This window comes from Lissotriton vulgaris, chromosome 10 (assembly GCF_964263255.1).
Source record: "Lissotriton vulgaris chromosome 10, aLisVul1.2, whole genome shotgun sequence".
Lineage (NCBI taxonomy): Eukaryota > Metazoa > Chordata > Amphibia > Caudata > Salamandridae > Lissotriton > Lissotriton vulgaris.
This window is the reverse complement of record NC_141698.1, coordinates 244704193-244731302: the sequence shown is the minus strand read 5'-3', so window position 1 is coordinate 244731302 and position 27110 is coordinate 244704193. Positions and strand designations below refer to the sequence as shown.

Here is a 27110-nt window from a genome sequence, read left to right as displayed (position 1 = left end):
TTGCAGTGCCTCATCCTTTAAACCGGTTACCCCTGTCCTAGAGATATATAAAATACAGGTCAGGTCTGCAGCCTTATATGCAGCCGAGCTCTGGGGACATACTAACACATGTAACCTGATGAAAGAAGAACATTCTTTCATGCAGCATTTGTTTGATCTCCCGCAAAGAACACCTTTGCTCCCACTACGTTTGGATTTGGGTCTGGAACTTATTACTGAGCTGGCGGCAGCCCGACCTTTACTCTATTGGAGAAGGTTCTGGTCTGTCCCGGAGCTGGAACCGTTTAGAACAGAATTTAAAAACATTTGGGGGCAGTTAAAGACCAAGAACATACCATGGCTAACACATCTTAAGTCCCTTCTCTACCAAAACGGCCTTCCCCAACTTTAGGACACACCGGAGGAGAGCTGTTTGAGGACCCAAAGGTCTGTCCTGGTGGCAGCCGTTAAAGCGTATAACCTCCAAAAGCTACATTCCTCTAAATCCCTGGGCAGATTATGCAATGAGTTTTTTACAATCAAAGATGAATTCAGGATGGAGGCGTTTTTGGACTTGGTGCAACCTCCACTGGCAAGAAAGCTCTACATTCAACTGAGACATGGCTCCCTACCAGTCGGAGAATTTACCTCAAGATGGGCCAAAGCGATGAAACCTAACTGCCCTGCCTGCAATCATGATAGGGAAGACATTATACACATCCTCTTTTTCTGCCCAGCATATTGCGAAATTAGGAAGTGTTGGATCATTCCACTTTGCAAGAATTTGGGCTTTAGGCACTGTGCTCTCGCCCGTAGAGTCTTAACGTATGATACTACCACCCCCCCCATTGTCTTCGCTGTTTCCAGGTTTCTTCTCGGTATGTGGAGGAGAAGATCTGTAATAATCCACAAGGACTAAGGGATGACCGCTTTCATTTATAACTATTACTTTGATATCTACTGTTTAATAATTTTTTTACTTGATGTATTTATATTTTAACACTGTGCTTGTACATATTTTATTGCACTTTTATGGTCTAAGACCGAAATAAAGTTATCAAAGTAAGTAGAGGTCAATATCCTTGCCTCGATACTGTGACATACCGTCTACCAGACCCGTAAATAGCCCTTTAGAGGAGACAGCCTTTATTTAGAAAAAAATGTTTTAACTAAAAACATCTATCGCATTAGTGCTTATTCGAAGGCTTGAATGAACCTCTTCTTTAAATCTGATGCCCTGGTATGCCCCCGAGGCCTAGCTGTATAATCTGCAGCTAGGCAGCACAATGTCTCTGTCTCAGTTGTGTGTTTGTGTCCCATGGCTGATGCACAAATATGCCAGATCCTCTGATGAAAGGCTGATGTGGATTATGGGCACTACTAACTCCAACAGACACAGCATCCATAAGTATTGCTTTAAAAGGTTCTCTGGACTGAGGCCACACCAGGATGGAAGCAGTAGTCCGATTGGCTGACAGCAGCCTTTTGTGGAAGAGGCTCCCACTTGAGAGTCCATATTGCTGGAAAAGTAGCAGCAGAATCGGAGAGAGCAGCCCCACTGTTCACCACCATCTCACCAAACAGCATATATCTTCTTTTGCCTGCAATGAAGTTCCCTCCTTGCAGTGGTGTATCATAGGCCCCCGCAGCCCCCGCGGTGCAGGGGGTCCCCAAGATCCAGTGAAGTACCCTGACATGAAAGCTGATTAGGACTGGAGGGGGCCCTCAATGTCCCTTGCTGGGGGGGGGGGGGGGGGGGGGGAGCAGGGGGGCTGAAGTTTTGTTACGCCACTGCCTCCTTCCATACTGCTTCTCTGTTAGACCCTAATCAAAGACAAGGAACCTGCCTTTAATGCACCATGCCTCGCTTCAGATCCCCAGGAGCACAAGTAACGGGGACTCGGGGTACCTAAGCTTGTGCTCAATGAATAGATATATGTAACAGGATGGCTGCCCTGGTAAAACCAGTGTCACCAAGTATCCTCTCTCAATGTGAGCCAGACAACAAATGAGCTGGATTGGGATGCAGTGTGTAGGACTACAAATCCCAGACTCTGCTCTGAGAGGAGGGGCAGACTCCAGCCGCCTCCTGCTGTCGCACTATAAAGTGTCTTACAACCACAGCGGTGAAGGACGTGCACGGGACGTGCCAGGGCAAAGACCAGGCTTAGGGAAAGGCCCATCCACAACGGACAAGGCTGGGTTGGGTCACTCCTCTAACAACTGGGGTGAAGTCGGATGCATTTACATCACTATCACAGAAGCTTGGGGTGAAGGCAACTAAAGCCCCGCCACGCAATCACATCCTGTCTCTTCATTGCTTTAAAGGGTCCTGACCATATTTGGTGACTGGGTCAATTTATGGGGGTGAGTACTCTGGCTGCGATTGGGGGGATTATCATCTCCAACGCGGTGGCATGGTGTCAGATTTCAAGTTGGGGATGCTGCTACTGTTGCGGTTGTCTCTCTGGCCAGAGGGGGGCTATCCATTCCGTATTGCCCTGCTTACCTTTATTTGCTCCCAGAAGCACCTCGAGCCAGTGGTGCACTAGTGTCTGTGGGTTTTAAAGAACTGGACTTCTCCCCTTCGGTTTCCTATGGTCATCTTCGGCGGCTCAAGATTTTACACCTACCCCATATTATTTGCTGGAGGACCAATTGCTTTCGATCTGATGTGGGAGTGGTGACCTTCAAGGTTCAGTGTAATTCGAAGCAAATTATAGCCATCTTATCTTTGGAAATGATGTACTTTGATTGAATGAGCAAAGATCTTGTTTCTCTTTTAATCCAGGATTATTGGCACTAAGCGCACATCTAGAGGCCAGAATTTATTGTATACTTTAACTTAGATTCTAACGACGGGGAAGAGAAAATAAGTTGTTCCCGCCCCTAAGTCTCCCCAGGGTGTTCCACGGGTAGCCACTATTGGGGAACTCCATACCCCTGGAGTCAGTGATGTTTATAAGGAGATTTAACTAGTAAAAAGAAGACTGTCGTTGACTATGGAAGGCTCTCTACTGACCACGCAGCACAAGGGTAGTTCAATGAGACCCCAATCACACACGACTTCCCCAGAGCCTCTAATACCCTACCAGGCAGTAGTAGATCAAGCTGACACACCGGTGGCATGTGCATGAGGCTGCAGCCAGGGAGTGTGTTGAGGGGCTTAACAGTGGTGGCTCCTCCGCTAAGGTGGAGGAGCGCCGCTCCACTGCTCATGGAGCAGTGTAAACAAATGATAATAACAGAAGTTATTATTGTTATCATTTTTTTTCCGGACAGGTTGGGTGGGGCTTGCACTACTGTGATGTCCGGGAGGAGTAGTGGTTGCTGCACTCCAATGTACGTAGGACTGCTTGGCCGGCAATTTTGGACCGGCCAAGCAGACATGTCCACTTTGCATGTTCTCCATCAGGCTGCATTACACAGCCTGGTGGGGAACATGCCCAGCCTCCCATTTTTCATCGAGCGCTGAGCCACGGTGCTCAGACCAATCACAGATGTGCACTGCAGCATTGTGATTGGCTTAGGGGAGGTAGCCTCTGTGCTTCCAGTAGAGAGATGACGTCACGATGAGGGAAACAGAGGAGACTTGACTCGAGACGTGGCGAGGTGTTTTAAAAAAAAATTGTAAACCCCCCCTGCATCACTCCCAGCCCCTCCACTATCATTCCCTGCCAGCCGCTAGTGGGGCTAAATACTGACTCATGCCCATCTGCTGGCCCTAGTTGCAAGTATAGAAAGAAGATGGTTGTCCCTAAATGGAAAATGTCTTTGGTCACCGCAGGGGTACAGCTGGAGCCCGCTGTGGGGGCGCTTTATTACAGTGTTCATTTTGCACAGTTACAGGACATCAACACTGATGTGCACAGCTCTGGGTCCACGGAGCTTGACTCTTTTCTCTCTAAACTTAAATTAGTTGAATTTAGTGTCACATAGATAAGGAATCAGTTAAGTATTATACTTGGCTCTCAAGGGGATGGGAGGTCTAGTGCTGCAGCGACACTAGCTACTTCTGGCTTGCCGTGGTCTCATTGGTCTATACTAAACCAAAAGGCGCAGGGCCCTCAGTCAGCCTTGATACTGAGGTTGCTGTTACCAGACTTCCAAGGGAATCCCAATCGTACTTCCGCTGCCACCAGAGCACGCCCTCCCCCAGTCTTATGCTCTTTGCTGAAACAACCTGGGGTGGTGATTAATTTGCCACCAGCGTCAACTCCATAAGTTGTAGTGCTAGGAAATGTTCCTCCGCACAACCACTCTATACCAGAAACATTTGGGGAACTAAAGAACAAGGTGATGCATTGACTTAATGCTCATTTCAATTTGGGTATGGAAATTTCCGACTCTATCATCATTGTCAGAAGAGTGGACTGGTTGGGATCACACATTCAGGGCCTTACTATGTGTTTATCAGTGCCCCGCTCCTGCTCCACCAAACCCATGTTTGAACCACCAGCCAGATTGCGAGTTTTCTCTTGGCAGACTGTTTTTGGCGTTTCCACGGCAGGCACCGCAATAGGAACGTCAAATCAGTACCTGCATGGCATGAACTGCTGCATTCCATGCCGTCCAGGTACTGGTGTGCATGCACACAGGAGGGCACCTATTGAACCCCCCTGTGTGCATGCACATGGCATGAGGCACCAGGGACCCTGTAGGGCATGCTTTGTTTCGTCACCACCACACTTTTCATGGCTGTTGCACCGCTATGAAAGTGTAGTTGTGAGAAAACTCGTAATATATGCCTGGCGGGGCCACCGCTGACCCACCGCACATACTGCGGCCTCAGGACCATCGCTCAACCGCCTGGGAATGGCAGTTCCCTGGCAGTTGTGCCGGTTGTGGTGGTCCCTGGGCAGTCCGACTGCCCTAGTCGTAATTGGGCGGTCTGGAGACCCCCACAGTGAGTCTGGCGGACTAAAAATATGGTCCTAAGTATTCGGCAGAGGACTGTGTGGGGGATAACTTTAACAGACAAACTATTGTTGCTCGTATTTTTTCCGCAACAGCACTAGCAAAGTTTCTGAACCCACCGACATTCTGGCATTAGCCCTGGGGCTTTTCTATAAGCCTGAGTCTGTGTGCAGATCACCTTGGATTAGAGCACGGGTGGCTCGGTTCATCCTGGCCGCCCAGCCTCATTCTCCTTAGTTCACCAGCCTTTGGTTTTCGGCAATAGATTGACAGGCTTAGGCAATCTTGATTCTTGTGATTGACTTGATGTTGTGGAGTTACCCTTGGCCCCACCCCTTGCCTTTAATACCTGGTTCACATATGCTTTCCAGTGATGGGGAGGTACTGAGGCTCATATCATGGAATATAGCAGGGTTTGTGGCCAAGATTAATGATAGTGCATGGGTGCAATTTGATTGATCACATCGCATGATCGGGTTACAGGAAACATTGGAAGTTAACAATTGCTACTTCCTTGAAGGTTTTAAAACATTGCTTTCTCCTGCAGTGGCTTCATCAGCTGGGGGGTAAAAGGGAGTCTGATTACTGATTTTGTGTCACTAGAGTTTGGTGGTCTTGTTAAAGATTTCAAATGGAATTCACCTGTATTCCAGTCCCTTAAGCTATGCCTTTCAAGCTCCCTGCCCACATTCTTGTTAATTTCTATATTGCAAAATCAGGTTTCAGTGGGTGCTCCAATCCCCCCAGTTTATGTTTGGCTATTACTTCCTTGGAGGGGGCGGAATGGGATGGGAGAAGCTTTTTTTGGCAGGCGAATTTAATTGTCATCTGTGTATGTGTTCTTTGACTTCAGGACAGGCCAAATCGAGCTGTACCATCGCAGACGGGCTTCATATGGGACATACCCAAGAGGGCAGTGGGTTTAACACATTTTAAAATACTTAGAACCTGATATTCACGTAAGAGAAAGTGGTTAATTCAATCTACCCTTATATCATCCTCACAAGGAGGGGTTGTGCATTTTTATAGATTACATTTGTGTCTCCTCTTCTCTGTTACCGTTCATTGATAGTTTTAATGTAGTGCAGAGCCCTTTTAGCGATCATAACCTTATTTCATTAGCTGTTGGGGGAATGAATGGAGGGATTTGGCTGCTGGCTGTACTTCAGGGCGGCCCACCCCTACAGACTAGGACAGGCATTTAAAATGGTCACTTGTGGACTCTAAAGAATGTAATAGATCAATTTTCAAAGAGTGTTATGAAGAGATAGCTATATGTCTAGATATAAATGCTGGTGCACAGACAAAATATCGACTCAAAAATATCGAATGGACAAAATATCGAGTTCAAAATATCGATAATAATAAAATATCGATAACAAAAATATCGTTGGTCAAAATATCGATTAAAATAATGTTAAAAAAATATTGAGTACAAAAATATCGACAAAATATATATAAATAGTCAAAGTAAAAAATTTCAATAATATGTAGAAAAAAGGTAAATTTTTTTTTTTTTTTTTAATAGTAATCTAAATTGTGGTTAATGTTTAGGAGCGGGATGTTGGGTTAATAGGGGATAAGGGTGGGGAGTAATTTTATAATAATTAATTAATTAATATATGTTTGTAAATATTTTAATTATTAATTAATTGGTAATTAAATAATATTAATTCGTTAATTACAGTAATTAGAGTAATTTATTTATATATATAATTTTTAGTTATTGTTAATTAATTAATTGGTAAAAATAATATTAATTATTAAATTAAATTAATTACAGCTAATGTGCTAATATATTTACTTTATTGTTATTGTTAATTAATAATTAATTGGTAATTAAATAATATTAATTAATTAAGGGTAAAGGAGTATTTTTAGGGTTCAGGGTCAGTTTTCAGTTTTTGGGTAAAAGGGTATTTTTAGGGTTCAGGGTCAGTTTTCAGTTTTTGGGTAAAGGGGTATTTTTAGGGTTCAGGGTCAGTTTTTAGTTTTTGGGTAAAGGGGTATTTTTAGGGTTCAGGGTCAGTTTTCAGTTTTTGGGTAAAGGGTTTTTTTTAGGGTTCAGGGTCAGTTTTCAGTTTTTGGGTAAAGGGGTATTTTTAGGGTTCAGGGTCAGTTTTCAGTTTTTAGGTAAAGGGGTATTTTTAGGGTTCAGGGTCAGTTTTCAGTTTTTGGGTAAAGGGGTATTTTTAGGGTTCAGGGTCGGTTTTCAGTTTTTGGGTAAAGGGGTATTTTTAGGGTTCAGGGTCAGTTTTCAGTTTTTGGGTAAAAGGGTATTTTTAGGGTTCAGGGTCAGTTTTGGGTTTTTGGGTAAAGGGGTATTTTTAGGGTTCAGGGTCAGTTTTGGGTTTTTGGGTAAAGGGGTATTTTTAGGGTTCAGGGTCAGTTTTCCCTACTGTTGCACCCACTGGAGTGGGAATAGTAATTTTAACCCCTACGCTATCCAACGCTTTCCCTACGCTTGCACTCTTTGGAGTGGGAATAGTATTTTTTAAACTTCTGGTATCGTACGGTAATATAATAGTATATTATTTAATTATAGTATGTTACTATATATATATGTTTTAACAAATAAGATTGTAATTTTTTTTTTATTATTTTCATTTATTATTTAATTATTATAAGTTAATGTAAGTATTTTTAAGTATATTTTAATAATTAAAATTTAATATTAATTTAATTTAACACTGTTTTTAATAAAGTCGATATTTTTTACATCTATATTATTGTAAATGATATTTTGTACTCGATATTTTTGTACTTACCTGTTTGTAGATACAAACTCGATATTTTGACTGTCGATATTTTGTCCACGATATTTTTGCAAGTCGATATTTTGTCCCTCGATATTATTTCAGTGATCCATAAATGCTTTGGGATGCTATCTTGGGGGCTTTTGCACAAATCACCCAGAAGGTGACAGCACTGCCTTCGGTCCCATTGAAAAAATCCCAGATCAGAAAGTCCCAGGTGGTTTGATGATGATTGTTCAAATGCTTCGCTTCCTGAAAGGTGCTCTCCAACAATCTCCCAGAGATTTTGCCTGGTGCCTGGAAAAAATACAAGATGGCCCTTAAGATTCGCAGGGAATCCCTGCAGAAATTATCATGGCTGGAGCTTCCCCAAGCAAGTGAGTTTAAGGATAGTGCCCTTTTCTGGTGAGTGATAAATAGGCCATGGTTTGCTGAGCCCAAGGGGCCTGCTTTAAGTCATCATATTTTTGGTCAGCCGTGATTGGTCCATTTTAAGGGTGTGTATAATGGAGGGGCTTTTCGATAATGGGGTGGGCTAGACTGGCCAAATGTTAGGGGAAAGTAAATGTGACTTTCACCTTTGAGGAGGTGTCTCATGGCCTCCAGGCTCTCTCATGTAATAAGGCCCCAGGTCCCAATGGTATCCCCCATGACACTAGTTTTAAATGTGGCAGTGAGGATAGGAGCCACGATATCATGGTCCACAGCCATTATCATCCCGATCTTTAAGAAAGGGGATAAGGATAACCCCCAATGCTATCCCCCCATTTCACTTATTGATGTAGCAGTGAAAGCTGTTGGAAGGATACTTTTGATAGGTTGTCATGATGGGTGGATGAAAAGGGTATATTCTCTGAGGTCCAATACGGCCTCAGGCTGGGCAAATTCGCCGTTGATCAATGTAGTAATCTGTACCTATGCATAAATAAGTATGCTGTTACCAAGCCTGGATCACTTCACCTAGCATTTATGAACCTCTCACATCTGCATTTGACAGGTTAAACTGGCAGATGTTGTGGGATCTGCTCCTTGCAATGGACGTGGACCCAGAAACTTGTTTTACTTCTGTCAAATTTGCATGCCAACACTCTTGCAACTGTGACGTATTCCCAGGGTGAGGAGCTTACCAAGTATTTTAGGACTTCCAGGGGATTACGCCAGGACCTGCAACTTGGCTCCTTTTCTATTCACCCTTTATATTAACGGACTGGAACTTGCTCTTCTTTCTGCCAAGGCTGACTGCCCCAGGGTGGGAACCAGGTCACTTCCACTTCTTCAAATGCTGACGATGCAGTACATACGGCCCACACAGCGGTATGATTGCAGTACCTGCTGGATAGGTTTGTTAGTTTTATGACAGTCTGGATCTAAAGGTTAATTTCAATAAATTGCATATTTTGATAGTCAGCCCACGCTCAACAAAGTCTAAAACTTCCAGGGCAGGAACTCAGCTTTCCCGTCCCTGGTGCTTTTATGTGATGCTAATCTGATATGGAACCCCTTTGTTGAGACTAAGATTCTGGACAGCTGGAGCGGTGGCTTGTTTTGCTCAAAGGCTGGGTTCCTGGTCACCAACTACTCCTGTCAAGCATTTTAAGTCCAAATGCATTTCCAAGGTACTATATCATAGTGAAGTTTGGGGCTATAAACCTGTTGGCAAGATCCAAACGGCAGAGAACAAAATTCTCAGATTTATTTTGTGGGTCCCACATAGTACCCTTATCTTCTCTATTTACGAGGAACTTGGGGTTAGGTACATTGAGGATCTTCTAGGCCCCTTTTGCGTTGGATAAGGATCTGGACAGGGAAAGGCACTCAGCTAAATACATTAATATTATCAGATTGTCTCGCCCTTGGCCACATGCTCAAAATTCCATGGACTGCCTCCGTGAAGGCCGCTTTCACAAACATGGTGCGGGCAGACATTTTTTAAAACTATCACACTGGGTGTCATAAAGAGCACAATATTGTGAAGGACTTGTTCTTAAAACGTGTCTTAGTGCATTGTGAACACGTGCAGCTTGGTAAACCCATGGTACAGTCATTTATTGCTAAAATCCATTCAGATAATGGAGCCATATCTTCCTCTTTTATCCAATGTAAATGACAGATTTGTGGTAGCACGTTTCAGGTGGTTGGTCTACAGTAGGTACTTTAGGCCACTGTGGCTGCACCGATTCGTTCCACAAGATACTTTACATTGCTATGTAAATATTTTAGTGCACGGAGGAAAGGTTTTCTCAAATCTCTATTCAAAGCTATACATTTTGCAAATGCACTACCAGCACTTTTCTATTTGCAGCTTTTACCGAATAAGCATGTTTTACTTGCTGTTTCTAATTTTTTACGTGCTGCTTTGTGTTCTAGACGTTGCATTGTATTGTATTGTATGTTGGATTTATATAGCGCTTATAACCCAGGGGTCTCTAAGCGCTTGCCTTGGGAACCCGTCCTGGCTTTTCCCTGTGAGATAGCCCCTACAGGGCATCCCCAAGGTGAAAGCCAGGCATCCCGCCGCGGGGGGCCGTTGTGGAGATTGAGCAAGCTTAATGCCCAGAGTTGCAGAGTGTGAACCCATGATTAGGTCAGGCACCGAAGCGAGAATTATCGAGTCCGTGGACATTTGAGCTCAAGACAATGCCGCGTCGGGAATTGAACCCTGGTCCCGGGTCTGACCTCTGCTTCAGGGTCTGCCTGCTCTAACTAGTGAGCCACACTTCTCCACGTTCCAGGTTTGATTAACCTTGTTCTGTCTAGAGGTAAAATGTAGCACTCCTATGTGATTGTTTACCCTTGTTTTTAATTTTCTTAATCTTTTTAATGCATTTATGATCACCTGCTTGTGGTTTATATGTTTGTTAAGACATATGTATGTGATTTTAGGATTATTTTCACAATCCAACAAAGATATATGTTGATTGATTGACTGAGATTTATTGGAAGGAAGCTCTTTTATGGCTTCTCTCAGGAGAAGTCTGGTGGAGGAGCAAATTAATTCAGAACTTTAGGGCAACAGGATGTTTTCGTCGGGGATGTGACACACTTATTGTAGAAAGGAACGTGTGAGGAAGTGAGACCCAGGAGGTAATTTGTGTACGCAATGTACTAGATGTATATTTGCTGGAATATTGATGATTCTTCTGCCACAATGTGCTGTAGTAGATATTTTTTGGTTTCCAATGTGTTTTTTATAATTACTTTTTGCTCATATTGCATCGTATTTACAACAACATTATTTTCGTTCTTTAACCCCTTCACTGCGGCGGCTATTCCGCCGCAGTGCTAAGGGGGAGGGGCGGCCACGCGGCGGGTCCATGCTGGTGACGGAACCGCTCCGTCACCAGCCGCAGTTGCGCTGTGCTCATGACGGAGCGGTTCCGTTATGGCCCCGCCCGCTCAATGGAACGCTCAGCGCAGGCGCGGAATCCGCGCCGCGCAGGCGTGCCGAGCGGGCCTTGACGGAACCGCTACGTCATCAGCACAGCGCGACCGCGGCTGATGACGGAGTGATTCCGTCACCAGCAAGGGAGGGGTTAAAGCTACATTCACATCTAGTACTGTCTAATCGTTTTTTAGGTCTCGGCAGGCAAAAGCAGCGCGCATGCGCTGCACTCATCATACGAGAGCTTCTTAAAATCAATACGGAATCGGAAGCTCTCAGAGGCGGAGTTGAAGCCCGCCCATCTTTTTAACTGGGTAGCGTCATCTCCCATGCAAAACGCTGGCTTTTGATTGTAAAGGAGGCTTCTTAGTCCCTCCTTGTTGCCACCTTGTCGCCTTTTGGCCTTGCCCACCGGGATTGGATCTATTACCGGCGGCAGTACACACACTCCTTCATTAGTCTGTATGCACTTTTTTGTTCACATTCGGCTTTGGCAAAGCCAGCTGCGTGTTTATTTTCGCATCCCGCTCTCGCAATGCGAAAATAAACACGCGGCTGCCTTTGCGGTATCGCGCTTGTTCAGTAGGGTAGATAAACCCCAAAAAACTTGGGAAACCTAGTCTGTGAAATGTCAGGAGAGGTGTCTGTTTAAATCATTGGAAATAGCCTGGTGCAGGCCTGTCAGTTTGTGGGTGTCACCTGCACCCCCACGAAATAAGGTTTTTGCCCACCAATGCCCAGAGGCCTGTCTATCACTGATTGTGGAGGGAATAAATGTGTGCACATACCCTAGAAATGGACAAACTAAGCCAGCCCATGACAGACCCAGTGATTGACAACCCCTTGGGGAGGAGGCCTCTCCTCGAGTCGATAGTGAAGCTGAAGGAAATCTTGAGGAATTTAAGGCCCTGGCCAAACCTAAACTTGAGGCAAAAGTGTTGTTGTCAATCGCGCTTGGACAAGAAACACTGCAGCAGGACTTTCTTGCCTCATTCTCGTGATCTGCTGAAAGACAGTAAAAGCAGTAAGTCACTGATGGCTGTACTTTCCGTGTACATTTAACCTATACAAACTCTAAAACCAATCTTGCTAGGCAATCGTGCTGTAAAAAACCGCATTGCACCAAACCTTTACCCATGGGATAGCGCCATTACCCCAGTGACCCACAGAGGGTTTTGTAGCTCGGTGCGGATGTCTCCCTCACACTTGTGGTGGAAGATTGACAGTGATGCTGACTGGCTGTGGCATCCGTCAATGCCCACCTCTGCCCGCTTTCCTGTGTGTGGTCAAAGCCTTAGAGTGGGTTCATGGGGACCCAGGCTCGCGCACGAGAGGGGTGCCCGAACAATACCCTGACTTCCATAGGGCTGCCCTGTTACCCCCTGCATCTGTGCCACATATCTGGAAGGACGGTGCTGAAAGGTGTGGCCTCTCCCCCGGAAATTATTAATTGCACCAAGGTTACTATTATCTCAGGATGTTTTGGGTTGTTAATCAATCATTTTAGCATTTTGAACGGCATCTTTTCCTTTTGCTAAATATTAACACGTTTGTTTGATTCGTGATCCTGCGTGCAGCCAGCAGAAAGCCTTCATGAATATTCAGTTTCTTTATAGCAACTACTGTGTGTGTCCTTCAGGTCTGATTTTATTATCCACTAGCTTACCCGTCGCGCGTTGCTGCGATCTCAGAAGAAAGTAAATTCAAGGAAACTCGTTATGATAACATTCAATTTACATTGTGTCATTGTTATTGAAACGTATTCATTTTAATATGGAAAACATTTCTAAGTGTGGCTTGAGCAGTCTGTAATTGATCGTTTTCCAATCTTGATTCTCGTTGCTCTCCTGTTTCATTCGAGCGGGCTTGAGCAGTGCGTAATCGATCTGTTTCCAATCTTGATTCTCTTTGCTTGTTCATTTGAGAAGAACGGGCGTGAGCAGTGCGTACTCGATCGGCTTCCAATCTTGATTCTCGTTGCTCGTTCGTTTGAGGATTACGGGCTTGAGCAGTTTGTATTCGAACAGCTTCTAATCTTACTTCCCGTTGCTCGTCTGTTTCTGAAGCTCGTAATGCCTTTTTCTTTCGTGCTTCTGATGTGGATTGACCAATCGATTTCCATTTGGGGATCATAACTGTCGACGATGCTCGCAAATTCGCTGTCTATTTCAGTATTCGAAAGACTATGAGGACACTGGTTTGCCGATATTTGGGCCCAGGGGGGCCGATATTTAACAATTTTTTGCCAGAAACCTTCGCGGGAGTGTACTCAACAACTTCCCAAAGTTTCATGGCGATCGGATGAATGGTGTAGTAATGCATAAAGGACAAACAGACATACATTCATTTTTATATATATAGATTAAACAAATCAAACGGAAATATAATCATTTAAGTGATCCAAGATAGCGGTGCACACGTGTGTGAAAATGTTGTGGATCCGCTCCATTTCTGTGTTGGACCGTCCTAATATTGCACAAAAACAGAGTTGTGTTTGGGACGCAGAACGGCGGTGGGCATCCTTTTGGCTCGGCCAGGGCTGTTTAGTCTTCTCTGGATTCCAAGAGTAGGAACCGCGTGTCAGGGGTGATGGGGGTTAAAAACACCGTAGTGACATCGACATCATTATATGGCTGCAGATAAAATAGTTTGACTGCGTTTGCGAAATCAAACAGATGTTGCGTGCCAGTGGTCATTGCTGAAGAATTTCGGACCATTAAGGGCTGCATGCACACTCATATAAACTACTTTCTATACCCCTGCCTAATGGCACTTACACCCCCGCGTTTGACTTTTACCTACTGGTGACTAGTATGTGGCATAAATATTTCTACTGATAACTCCATTTTAGAGCACCTTTGTTTTAATGGCCATGGGTCTCGCGCAGAAAGACGCTTAGGCGCGATTCCATTGTTTCTCGCAGACAAAAAATGAAGAGAGCAGTTCTGCGCCATTTCATTTACTATATAATATATGGAGCAAATATACCCACAGGGCCCACTTCTGGGTGCGCAGGGGAGGGAGGGACTTGCACAAGCGCCATATTAGCACAAATGTAAACATGCCCTTACATCGGCGGACCAGCTATTTGGAACTGCTCGGATGCCTTTCGCTACAAGGTGACAGACATTACTGCACCCCTTTCAAGGACCGCTCTTACCCCACCCCCAGCCTGCCCGCAGGCTGGTTCATGCCCCCTGGGGCTGTACTATATATAGTGCTCCGGGACAAAACAGATGTGTGTGGGCCAGCTTTTTGCGCCTCTGTCGCAGTATTGTTTTACAGATAGAGGTGGGGGGGTCAACAAATTAACAGGGTGAACTGAGCAGAGCCGAGGGTTGACAGGGCTCTCAGAGCCCAGGGCAAGCCGAGCCCTGACAATGTTTGGCGCGTAAACTGCGTAACAAACATAAACTTATGAAAAAGATGCCTACACATTAAAAAAGTGCCCTTCTTCAACATGCTGACATGTTTCAATTCCACCAATTACATTTTATCACTGCATTGAGAGATTTAATAAAAAAATGACAGTTTTTAAACATGAACTTAAAAAAATATTCATGCCCCTCTAACCCCTGCCATGCCATTAGTTACTTAATAGGCAAGTCAGTTGTCATGTGCCCGCTGTATGTGCCATAGATTCTTACATGGAGCAGCATTGCAGTTTATATAAATCCGCAAATGGCTTTAACTTAATCAAAGACGAGACCTATTGCATTTTCAATGCTTGTTTTGTTTTGTGTTTAAGAAAGATGGCTAAAGGCAAACTGCATGTTCATAGTTACAATGGGGAAGTTAAAAAGGTTACAGTATTTTTGTACTAAAAGAAGTGCCTTTATCGACTGAAGGAAGACTTGAGGTACAAGAGTTGCCTTTTTATGACTAATTAATAACCATTGCACGAGAGATCATGCTACACTAAACACATTTTCTGTCTATCGTTCCGTCAGGTTTAGTAAGCGCTATATAAATGCAATCTGTAATTCCGTTAGCCATGGCCCTATCATGCAGACACTTGCCATCTGTGATGTCCAATCAGCATCAACTGCGGGCAGACTGCCGGTGTATGTCTATTGTTTAATTTTGTCATTTTATTTTAAAACTTTATGAAATCACAGCTAAATGTTTACATTTCTGTTAATGTGGTTTTACCCATTCAAATTCACACAGGGAACCTTACAACACTAAGGTACGGACACTAAGCTGCTGCTGGACCTTCCACCATCCTGAGTGGTAAACAGTGTCCTCTCTCCTCCCTTTTTTTGAAATATACTCGTGCACGGTGCCAACCGTGGGAGTTCTCTCCTGGTGGGTTAGTCTGTTCAAATCCCCCAAAGAATCGAGCTCACACTATAGTGGTGGCTCATACTTGGTCCATAACCCAACTCGGTGTTGGATAACTTTTTGCTCTCTCTTGGGTGTGCTTCTAAAAAGAACCCCCTTTTTTCCCCCCCCCACTTTTCTTCCCTACCTTCCTTGAAGGACTCCACCCCACCGGGACCAGTCCCACTTGACCTCACCACCATGGAGGGGCAAGGACTGAGTTTTGGTGAGGAGGATGCAGCAGCAATTATGAGGACACCCTCTCTTTTTGGCATCGACATCGAACCAGCAACGGGTAGCAACACCACTGAGTGGCAATCCCTGTCAGACCTTAAACGGGAATGGATAAGGGTAACTATCCACGGGACAATGATGGCTCAATATTTCAAAGCTAAAATTGCACCTAATGGATTGATCGTCAAAAACTTCCCCAGAATATTCTGGGAGGACGGACAATTTAAAGTTGAATGGTCACAGGTTTCGTGGAAGTGTACCCACGACCTTCTCATTCTCATAGTCAACACAGCCAAACGATTAGCAGACGCACTTCTGGTCAAAATACAAGCAGCGGAGGCTGCCCTGAAGACCGCGGTACAAAACCCGGGCTTCAAAACAAAATTGGCTGAGATCAACAAAGAAATGGCGGAACATAAAGAGTATCTTATGAACCAGAAGGTAGCCAAACTGCAAAAGGACATCAAAAAATTCTCAAAAGAGAAAGTCTACCCCTATTTAAGGGATGACTATGTCCCTCCGGGCACCAGCTACAGTTCAGACTCTAGCACGACTTCATCAAGAAGGGGCTTGAATCGTGGCTCTGACAGCAGCGGGGATAACAATCCTGCACAGATGCCCCCTAGGGCAAAAAGAGGCAAGGGGCGGGGACAACACAACTTCTCCAATTACCAAAATCAGGGGCAACCTACGGGGCCACCGTTTTGGCAATACCCACAATTCCCCCACTTTCAACCCCCTTTTGCCCCACAATATCCTCCATTTTATCCCCCCCAAAACCCTACACACCCCCCTTTTTTAGGCAGAGGCTGGGGCAGAGGGCGAGGGCGAAAAAGAGGGAACGTACCAGAGAAGAGAGTCCAATGGGAGGATACACGCCCCCAAGGGATGGATACGAGGAGCACGAGCCAGTCAGGACCACAGTAAGCCTGGTGGTCAACTTATCTGACCGTCGCCTTTCTCAAAGAGAGGAAGAAGTCCTGCAGAAAGGTTTGGGCTTTGTCCCCACACCCAGGATCGATCCATTCCAACAAACTAGGGAACTTAAAGCATTTTTCAGGAAAATAAGGTTGAAAACCTTCTTTGAAGGGAAGCCCAGTGAACCCACGGAAGATTCCGGACTTCACAATCCATCAACCTTTACACCTCACAACGGAATGGTCCCTAATGAAGTGTTGACGTTTGAACAAGCAGTACTGAGAGACATCAATAAACTCAACCGGCAAATACCACACTCTAACATCTCTAAGAATGAGTTGGCTGTACTAAAATCACTGGTGGATGACCCCCTAATCACTATCAAACAGGCAGACAAAGGGGGAGCCACAGTTCTAAAGAATACTGTGGATTATGAGTTGGAATGCACCAGACAACTCAGCGACCAGAGGTATTATACTCCGATCGCTAATGACCCAACCACACGACTACAGACCAAGATCACAAGCCTAGTCACTAGCGCTGAGTGTGATCAATGGATCACCAGAAAGGAGGCAGACTTTCTTATAAAAAAGGACCCTAGGGTACCATATTTTTATACTTGCCCAAGATCCATAAAGCCACCAGGCCAGTACCAGGGAGACCAATAGTCTCAGGGATAGACTCTGTATTGGAGCCCCTCTCACAATTTTGTGACCATTTCCTTCAACCCCTTGTGAAAAGCATTCCCTCATACATTCAAGACACCACGGATGTTCTACGAATACTGGATACGATCCAGGACACAGGAGAGATTGACCTTTTGATTACCCTAGATGTTGAAGCCCTTTATACGAACATCCCCCAGAGGGCCACTCTAGAGGTAATTGAGGAAAGACTGGGTTTAGAGCCTTGGAACTCTAACACTCCCCAGACCTTCATCATGGAATGTGCCACTCTAGCCTTGACGGAAAACTATTTCAAGTACAGAGGCAAGTTCTACCACCAGACCCAAGGTACCTCTATGGGGAGTACTTTTGCCCCCTCGGTGGCCTGTCTGTATATGGCTAAATTTGAGGGTTCACATATACACCATGAGCCAAATCCCTTCCGGGATAACATCAAAATGTGGAAACGCTTCATTGATGACATCCTAATCCTGTGGAGAGGCCCTCCGACTTCACACGAAGGTTTTCTGGAATGGGTCAACACACTAAACCCTCACCTACATTTCACCATGGCCTCCTCACCCTATGAAATTGCCTTCCTTGATCTAACCATCAGACTAGAAGCAGGATCCATAAGCACTACCATGTACCGTAAACCCACAGACCGTAACAGCCTACTAAACTACAAGAGTCACCATCCGAGGGCTTTACGTACCAACCTCCCCTTTGGCCAATTCTTACGAATTAGGCGCAATTGTAGTGCAGTGTCTGATTACAAGAAGGAATCCGCAATCCTCTCTAGGAACCTACTAGACAGGGGCTATCCCAAGAGTGATGTCCTCAAAGCTAGAAAACGGGCCAGAAATAACAACCGAGAAGCCCTTCTTGAACGGCAGGAAAGAGTCCCGGTTGAGAACCAACCGATCACCTGTGTGACCACATTTACCCCATTGTCTAATAAAATCAGGAACACGATCAAACATCACTGGGGCATACTCAACACAGGGGACATGGTCCTAGAAGAACCAAGGTTCGTCTTCAAGAGATCACAAAATCTGAAAGACATCTTAATCAGCACCAGACCAAAGAATACGAGGAAAGAGACCCAACTAACCTTATGGCATCTACCCCCCGTGACGGGCCATTACCCTTGTGGCATGTGTGGGGTCTGCAGATATACCTTGACACTTAAGACCATACAACTCTCCGAGACCTTCAAATGGGATCTCAGACAACACACAAATTGCAACACATCACACTGTATATATATGCTCATGTGCCCGTGTGGCTTACAGTACATAGGGATGACAACTCGTCCCGTCAAGACTCGCATCATTGAACACCGCAGCAATTTTCGCTGCAAGAAGACCCACACAAAAATGTGCAAACATTATGTGGATTCCAACCATGATGAAGATTCTATGAAGTGGGTAGTTTTAGAATCCAGTCCTAACTGCCCGAAAAAAGCCCTCTTCAACAAGGAACAGAGATGGGTGCATCGATTGTCTTCTGATAAACAGGGTCTCAACGAAGACATTCCCTGGCACTCACTATAAACTTTTGAGTCCCTTCATTTGTACCGTGGCCACACACAATCCCGTGTCTTTACATCTGACATAGGTACACACTGTAAGCCTAACCAACTCAATGTCACTCTCACCCTCGTCAGTGCCACTACCCCAGTTGACCTTGACCTACTCACTGTTATCTGTCCCCTACCACATGTGCACAATGGTCCAACTGTATACAGGAACCTAATTCAGTCATTTGAATTTTTCTATATACACAAGCTAGTCTTTGTGCCCCTCACATCATGGCCGCCATATTTTAAACATGAATCTGGCCGGGCGTCACCCTCGATAGGCGCATAGATATTTGTTAGGCACAAAGCCCTACAAACATGGAACTCCCCCCGCTTCCCCTCCCTCCCCGCCGTGTTTTTGCTCTCATAAGATCCCTCCAATTGAGGCTCCACCAAGCAAAACCGGCCGCAATTAACCCGAAACACTAGCGACTACGCAATTCTACACCATCTTAAAATGGCCGCCACGAAATCGGCCTCTCACACGTGACCTGACGCAGTGGGCGGCGACGCGCCTCGGCACGCCGGTCTGCTTGTGATGTTTAAATAACCCCTGCCGCCGAGCTCACACATCTACTCGAGCTCGGCGGTAATGGGTAGGTCACCATACGCGGACACAGGAGATTGGAGGTGAGTGTGATAGCGCTAAGCAGGAGGTGGACATTTAGACCCTCATTCCATGATTATCAGTTTGTTTAGCCTACTTCTAATATTTTAGGGGCGCGCTTTATTTACTCCTACTCTAGCCACACCCTATGGGCTCATCCCTGATGTACTGTCCCGCCGATCCCTCATGTGGCCATTAGTGTATGACCAGTAGGTGAGTAGGGAACTGTATGCTTTGTTTCTAATAACGTATTACAGGTCACAGTGTGAGTTTGATTTTGCATTTAGCAACTGTTTCATTTGGTGTCTTTACATGAGACCTGCCCATTACTTGACACACTATGGGCAGGCGATCACTCCAAGACTGCTGCATTTTAAACCAATTTTAAACCATTGATTTTAGCCATCACCCTCACCAATCACAGTCCCCGTCACAGATTCAGTTATTGCGTGTGCTCTTCACTCTGCACATTGCACGCTCAATACACAAGGCATGCGGTGGTGTGCTAGATGATTCCCATTACCACCAGCATGTCAGAATTCTAACTAACCCTGGCAATGTTGTGACTTGCATCTTTGTACTGCATATAATAACTTTTGTTTCCTTATCTCTTCTCTATGTATAGGCATAGGAGAATCCACAGAGGTAACAAACACAACACATATGACACTAGCATGTTGTTGTTATTTTTCACTTTCTTAAGGTCCTGAAGAATCGCGGGTGATTAACCCTTTGCGAGAAACATGTCGACCACATTCACTTCTAGCCTCCTCTAGGGTCACTCGACCTAACCCGTTGACACCTAGTAAGCTAGCCCCACCTTTTATTTGCAGCCAGGGGACCCCCAGAATAAAGTCAATTCCGGTACCCCTTGCTACATTTTAATTATCCTACCACAAGAATACACCACCCTGCCCACACACCCCCACCTCACCATAAGGCTGTTGGATAAAAAGATCTCCGCCAAAGAGCCCCTCTTTGAGGTGAGCCCGTCGGGGGTTGCACCGCCTCCCCGACGAGGAGCAACCGCCAATGATGAAGCATGACACCCTTCTGGGTGTGTGAGGCAACTACATCCAACATAATGGATGCCCCAGGGTATCACTCGAACACCCTTGGTCACGCCAGGTAAATCTTCCCCAACTTCCCTATCTCTCTATAGGAACAGTGCAGCAACCCCCTTTTGTATCTCCAGTACTAGGTACGGACACTAAGCTGCTGCTGGACCTTCCACCATCCTGAGTGGTAAACAGTGTCCTCTCTCCTCCCTTTTTTTGAAATATACTCGTGCACGGTGCCAACCGTGGGAGTTCTCTCCTGGTGGGTTAGTCTGTTCAAATCCCCCAAAGAATCGAGCTCACACTATAGTGGTGGCTCATACTTGGTCCATAACTCAACTCGGTGTTGGATCACTTTTTGCTCTCTCTTGGGTGTGCTTCTAAAAAGAACCCCCTTTCCCCCCCCCCCCACTTTTCTTCCCTACCTTCCTTGAAGGACTCCACCCCACCGGGACCAGTCCCACTTGACCTCACCACCATGGAGGGGCAAGGACTGAGTTTTGGTGAGGAGGATGCAGCAGCAATTATGAGGACACCCTCTCTTTTTGGCATCGACATCGAACCAGCAACGGGTAGCAACACCACTGAGTGGCAATCCCTGTCAGACCTTAAACGGGAATGGATAAGGGTAACTATCCACGGGACAATGATGGCTCAATATTTCAAAGCTAAAATTGCACCTAATGGATTGATCGTCAAAAACTTCCCCAGAATATTCTGGGAGGACGGACAATTTAAAGTTGAATGGTCACAGGTTTCGTGGAAGTGTACCCACGACCTTCTCATTCTCATAGTCAACACAGCCAAACGATTAGCAGACGCACTTCTAGTCAAAATACAAGCAGCGGAGGCTGCCCTGAAGACCGCGGTACAAAACCCGGGCTTCAAAACAAAATTGGCTGAGATCAACAAAGAAATGGCGGAACATAAAGAGTATCTTATGAACCAGAAGGTAGCCAAACTGCAAAAGGACATCAAAAAATTCTCAAAAGAGAAAGTCTACCCCTATTTAAGGGATGACTATGTCCCTCCAGGCACCAGCTACAGTTCAGACTCTAGCACGACTTCATCAAGAAGGGGCTCGAATAGTGGCTCTGACAGCAGCGGGGATAACAATCCTGCACAGATGCCCCCTAGGGCAAAAAGAGGCAAGGGGCGGGGACAACACAACTTCTCCAATTACCAAAATCAGGGGCAACCTACGGGGCCACCGTTTTGGCAATACCCACAATTCCCCCACTTTCAACCCCCTTTTGCCCCACAATATCCTCCATTTTATCCCCCCCAAAACCCTACACACCCCCCTTTTTTAGGCAGAGGCTGGGGCAGAGGGCGAGGGCGAAAAAGAGGGAACGTACCAGAGAAGAGAGTCCAATGGGAGGATACACGCCCCCAAGGGATGGATACGAGGAGCACGAGCCGGTCAGGACCACAGTAAGCCTGGTGGTCAACTTATCTGACCGTCGCCTTTCTCAAAGAGAGGAAGAAGTCCTGCAGAAAGGTTTGGGCTTTGTCCCCACACCCAGGATCGATCCATTCCAACAAACTAGGGAACTTAAAGCATTTTTCAGGAAAATAAGGTTGAAAACCTTCTTTGAAGGGAAGCCCAGTGAACGCACGGAAGATTCCGGACTTCACAATCCATCAACCTTTACACCTCACAACGGAATGGTCCCTAATGAAGTGTTGACGTTTGAACAAGCAGTACTGAGAGACATCAATAAACTCAACCGGCAAATACCACACTCTAACATCTCTAAGAATGAGTTGGCTGTACTAAAATCACTGGCGGATGACCCTCTAATCACTATCAAACAGGCAGACAAAGGGGGAGCCACAGTTCTAATGAATACTGTGGATTATGAGTTGGAATGCACCAGACAACTCAGCGACCAGAGGTATTATACTCCGATCGCTAATGACCCAACCACACGACTACAGACCAAGATCACAAGCCTAGTCACTAGCGCTGAGTGTGATCAATGGATCACCAGAAAGGAGGCAGACTTTCTTATAAAAAAGGACCCTAGGGTACCATATTTTTATATCTTGCCCAAGATCCATAAAGCCACCAGGCCAGTACCAGGGAGACCAATAGTCTCAGGGATAGACTCTGTATTGGAGCCCCTCTCACAATTTTGTGACCATTTCCTTCAACCCCTTGTGAAAAGCATTCCCTCATACATTCAAGACACCACGGATGTTCTACGAATACTGGATACGATCCAGGACACAGGAGAGATTGACCTTTTGATTACCCTAGATGTTGAAGCCCTTTATACGAACATCCCCCAGAGGGCCACTCTAGAGGTAATTGAGGAAAGACTGGGTTTAGAGCCTTGGAACTCTAACACTCCCCAGACCTTCATCATGGAATGTGCCACTCTAGCCTTGACGGAAAACTATTTCGAGTACAGAGGCAAGTTCTACCACCAGACCCAAGGTACCTCTATGGGGAGTACTTTTGCCCCCTCGGTGGCCTGTCTGTATATGGCTAAATTTGAGGGTTCACATATACACCATGAGCCAAATCCCTTCCGGGATAACATCAAAATGTGGAAACGCTTCATTGATGACATCCTAATCCTGTGGAGAGGCCCTCCGACTTCACACGAAGGTTTTCTGGAATGGGTCAACACACTAAACCCTCACCTACATTTCACCATGGCCTCCTCACCCTATGAAATTGCCTTCCTTGATCTAACCATCAGACTAGAAGCAGGATCCATAAGCACTACCATGTAACGTAAACCCACAGACCGTAACAGCCTACTAAACTACAAGAGTCACCATCCGAGGGCTTTACGTACCAACCTCCCCTTTGGCCAATTCTTACGAATTAGGCGCAATTGTAGTGCAGTGTCTGATTACAAGAAGGAATCCGCAATCCTCTCTAGGAACCTACTAGACAGGGGCTATCCCAAGAGTGATGTCCTCAAAGCTAGAAAACGGGCCAGAAATAACAACCGAGAAGCCCTTCTTGAACGGCAGGAAAGAGTCCCGGTTGAGAACCAACCGATCACCTGTGTGACCACATTTACCCCATTGTCTAATAAAATCAGGAACACGATCAAACATCACTGGGGCATACTCAACACAGGGGACATGGTCCTAGAAGAACCAAGGTTCGCCTTCAAGAGATCACAAAATCTGAAAGACATCTTAATCAGCACCAGACCAAAGAATACGAGGAAAGAGACCCAACTAACCTTATGGCATCTACCCCCCGTGACGGGCCATTACCCTTGTGGCATGTGTGGGGTCTGCAGATATACCTTGACACTTAAGACCATACAACTCTCCGAGACCTTCAAATGGGATCTCAGACAACACACAAATTGCAACACATCACACTGTATATATATGCTCATGTGCCCGTGTGGCTTACAGTACATAGGGATGACAACTCGTCCCGTCAAGACTCGCATCATTGAACACCGCAGCAATTTTCGCTGCAAGAAGACCCACACAAAAATGTGCAAACATTATGTGGATTCCAACCATGATGAAGATTCTATGAAGTGGGTAGTTTTAGAATCCAGTCCTAACTGCCCGAAAAAAAGCCCTCTTCAACAAGGAACAGAGATGGGTGCATCGATTGTCTTCTGATAAACAGGGTCTCAACGAAGACATTCCCTGGCACTCACTATAAACTTTTGAGTCCCTTCATTTGTACCGTGGCCACACACAATCCCGTGTCTTTACATCTGACATAGGTACACACTGTAAGCCTAACCAACTCAATGTCACTCTCACCCTCGTCAGTGCCACTACCCCAGTTGACCTTGACCTACTCACTGTTATCGGTCCCCTACCACATGTGCACAATGGTCCAACTGTATACAGGAACCTAATTCAGTCATTCGAATTTTTCTATATACACAAGCTAGTCTTTGTGCCCCTCACATCATGGCCGCCATATTTTAAACATGAATCTGGCCGGGCGTCACCCTCGATAGGCGCATAGATATTTGTTAGGCACAACGCCCTACAAACATGGAACTCCCCCCGCTTCCCCTCCCTCCCCGCCGTGTTTTTGCTCTCATAAGATCCCTCCAATCGAGGCTCCACCAAGCAAAACCGGCCGCAATTAACCCGAAACACTAGCGACTACGCAATTCTACACCATCTTAAAATGGCCGCCACGAAATCGGCCTCTCACACGTGACCTGACGCAGTGGGCGGCGACGCGCCTCGGCACGCCGGTCTGCTTGTGATGTTTAAATAACCCCTGCCGCCGAGCTCACACATCTACTCGAGCTCGGCGGTAATGGGTAGGTCACCATACGCGGACACAGGAGATTGGAGGTGAGTGTGATAGCGCTAAGCAGGAGGTGGACATTTAGACCCTCATTCCATGATTATCAGTTTGTTTAGCCTACTTCTAATATTTTAGGGGCGCGCTTTATTTACTCCTACTCTAGCCACACCCTATGGGCTCATCCCTGATGTACTGTCCCGCCGATCCCTCATGAGTAGGGAACTGTATGCTTTGTTTCTAATAACGTATTACAGGTCACAGTGTGAGTTTGATTTTGCATTTAGCAACTGTTTCATTTGGTGTCTTTACATGAGACCTGCCCATTACTTGACACACTATGGGCAGGCGATCACTCCAAGACTGCTGCATTTTAAACCAATTTTAAACCATTGATTTTAGCCATCACCCTCACCAATCACAGTCCCCGTCACAGATTCAGTTATTGCGTGTGCTCTTCACTCTGCACATTGCACGCTCAATACACAAGGCATGCGGTGGTGTGCTAGATGATTCCCATTACCACCAGCATGTCAGAATTCTAACTAACCCTGGCAATGTTGTGACTTGCATCTTTGTACTGCATATAATAACTTTTGTTTCCTTATCTCTTCTCTATGTATAGGCATAGGAGAATCCACAGAGGTAACAAACACAACACATATGACACTAGCATGTTGTTGTTATTTTTCACTTTCTTAAGGTCCTGAAGAATCGCGGGTGATTAACCCTTTGCGAGAAACATGTCGACCACATTCACTTCTAGCCTCCTCTAGGGTCACTCGACCTAACCCGTTGACACCTAGTAAGCTAGCCCCACCTTTTATTTGCAGCCAGGGGACCCCCAGAATAAAGTCAATTCCGGTACCCCTTGCTACATTTTAATTATCCTACCACAAGAATACACCACCCTGCCCACACACCCCCACCTCACCATAAGGCTGTTGGATAAAAAGATCTCCGCCAAAGAGCCCCTCTTTGAGGTGAGCCCGTCGGGGGTTGCACCGCCTCCCCGACGAGGAGCAACCGCCAATGATGAAGCATGACACCCTTCTGGGTGTGTGAGGCAACTACATCCAACATAATGGATGCCCCAGGGTATCACTCGAACACCCTTGGTCACGCCAGGTAAATCTTCCCCAACTTCCCTATCTCTCTATAGGAACAGTGCAGCAACCCCCTTTTGTATCTCCAGTACTAGGTACGGACACTAAGCTGCTGCTGGACCTTCCACCATCCTGAGTGGTAAACAGTGTCCTCTCTCCTCCCTTTTTTTGAAATAAACCTTACAATTATGCCATAATCAAGGTGTAAAGATGCGCTTCTTCTTGCGCTACGCTGCTTTACTCGTGTCCCCTCGCGTACCTCAGAATGCTCTAGGGGTCGGGTCAGCTCCGTCATGTCTAGAATGTTCTAGAAGTTCCTTGTCCCAGTGCCTTATCCCAGTGCCTTCCTGCGTAGACCTGTCTGCTGTATCCACAGTGTTTATAGAAGCTATGCCTGCAGGCCGTGTGTTGAAGCTGTTTTGGTATTTGTGTGTATGTGTGTGTGTGTGTTACATTACCATGTCCTATGCATGTTTTTTCTCGAGAGGGGTCACATACCATGTACACGCCTCCAGCACACCTCTTACCGCGTTCATGTCAATGCCGTTTGTGTAGGACCAGGCGTGTTGGAAGTACTCCTCCAGTCGCTGCCGCAGCGGGTTGGGGATCTGGTGGAAGCGGATGAACTCTCGGACCCGCAGCATCTGTGTGTGGTACCGGGCGGTGCCAGAGTACAGCCGCTGGATGATGGCGGAGACGTTTCCAAAGATGCTGGCATACATCAGGGCTAGAGAGTAAGGGAGAGGTCAGGGTCAGTGGAGAATGAAATCAAGTGATGTGCATAAGGACTACGAACAGCAGTGCTAAGGCAGCTTACAGACCTGCCATCGGGCTCACAGACCTACTTATCGAAGAATAGGCCACAATACATATAGGGCCTCATTTATGAGGCTGTGCGTCACTTTTACGCCGCCGGTGCATCACTTTTTGTGACGCACCAGTGGTGTAAAAAATGCCCCTTGTTGCACCATATTTACAAAGTGACGCATCTAGGTAGATGCGTCACTTTGTAAACCCCTTCGCCACATACCTGCGCCAGGTATAATGTATGCAAGGGGGGCATATTGACGCAAGAAAGGGTCGTAGAAGTGACGCAGTGAAATCTATAAGATTTGACTGCACCACTTCTAGGATGCAAATGCGTCAATATCTTACGCCTGCCTCACAGCAGGCGTAAGACTGACGCAGGCCCTTTCACAAGGGGCTTGCCCCATGTGAAAGGACGCATTGCTAGAGTTACGTCACTTTTGTGACACACTCAAGCAATGCATCACTTTTACGCCATACAGATACGTCAGAAATACTGACGTATCTGTAGCTCCTTG

General features: G+C 45.9%; 1 protein-coding gene across 1 annotated transcript in view; it reads right to left on the bottom strand.

Moving 5' to 3' along the window:
• KCNH2 (potassium voltage-gated channel subfamily H member 2) overlaps positions 1-27110 on the bottom strand; it is a 1978218-nt gene that overhangs the window by 192951 nt on the left and 1758157 nt on the right. Inside the window, exon 8 of the mRNA XM_086940929.1 lies at positions 26313-26512. Within this exon, the coding sequence (XP_086797055.1) occupies positions 26313-26512 (200 nt within the window). The remainder of the gene's footprint in view (positions 1-26312; positions 26513-27110) is intronic.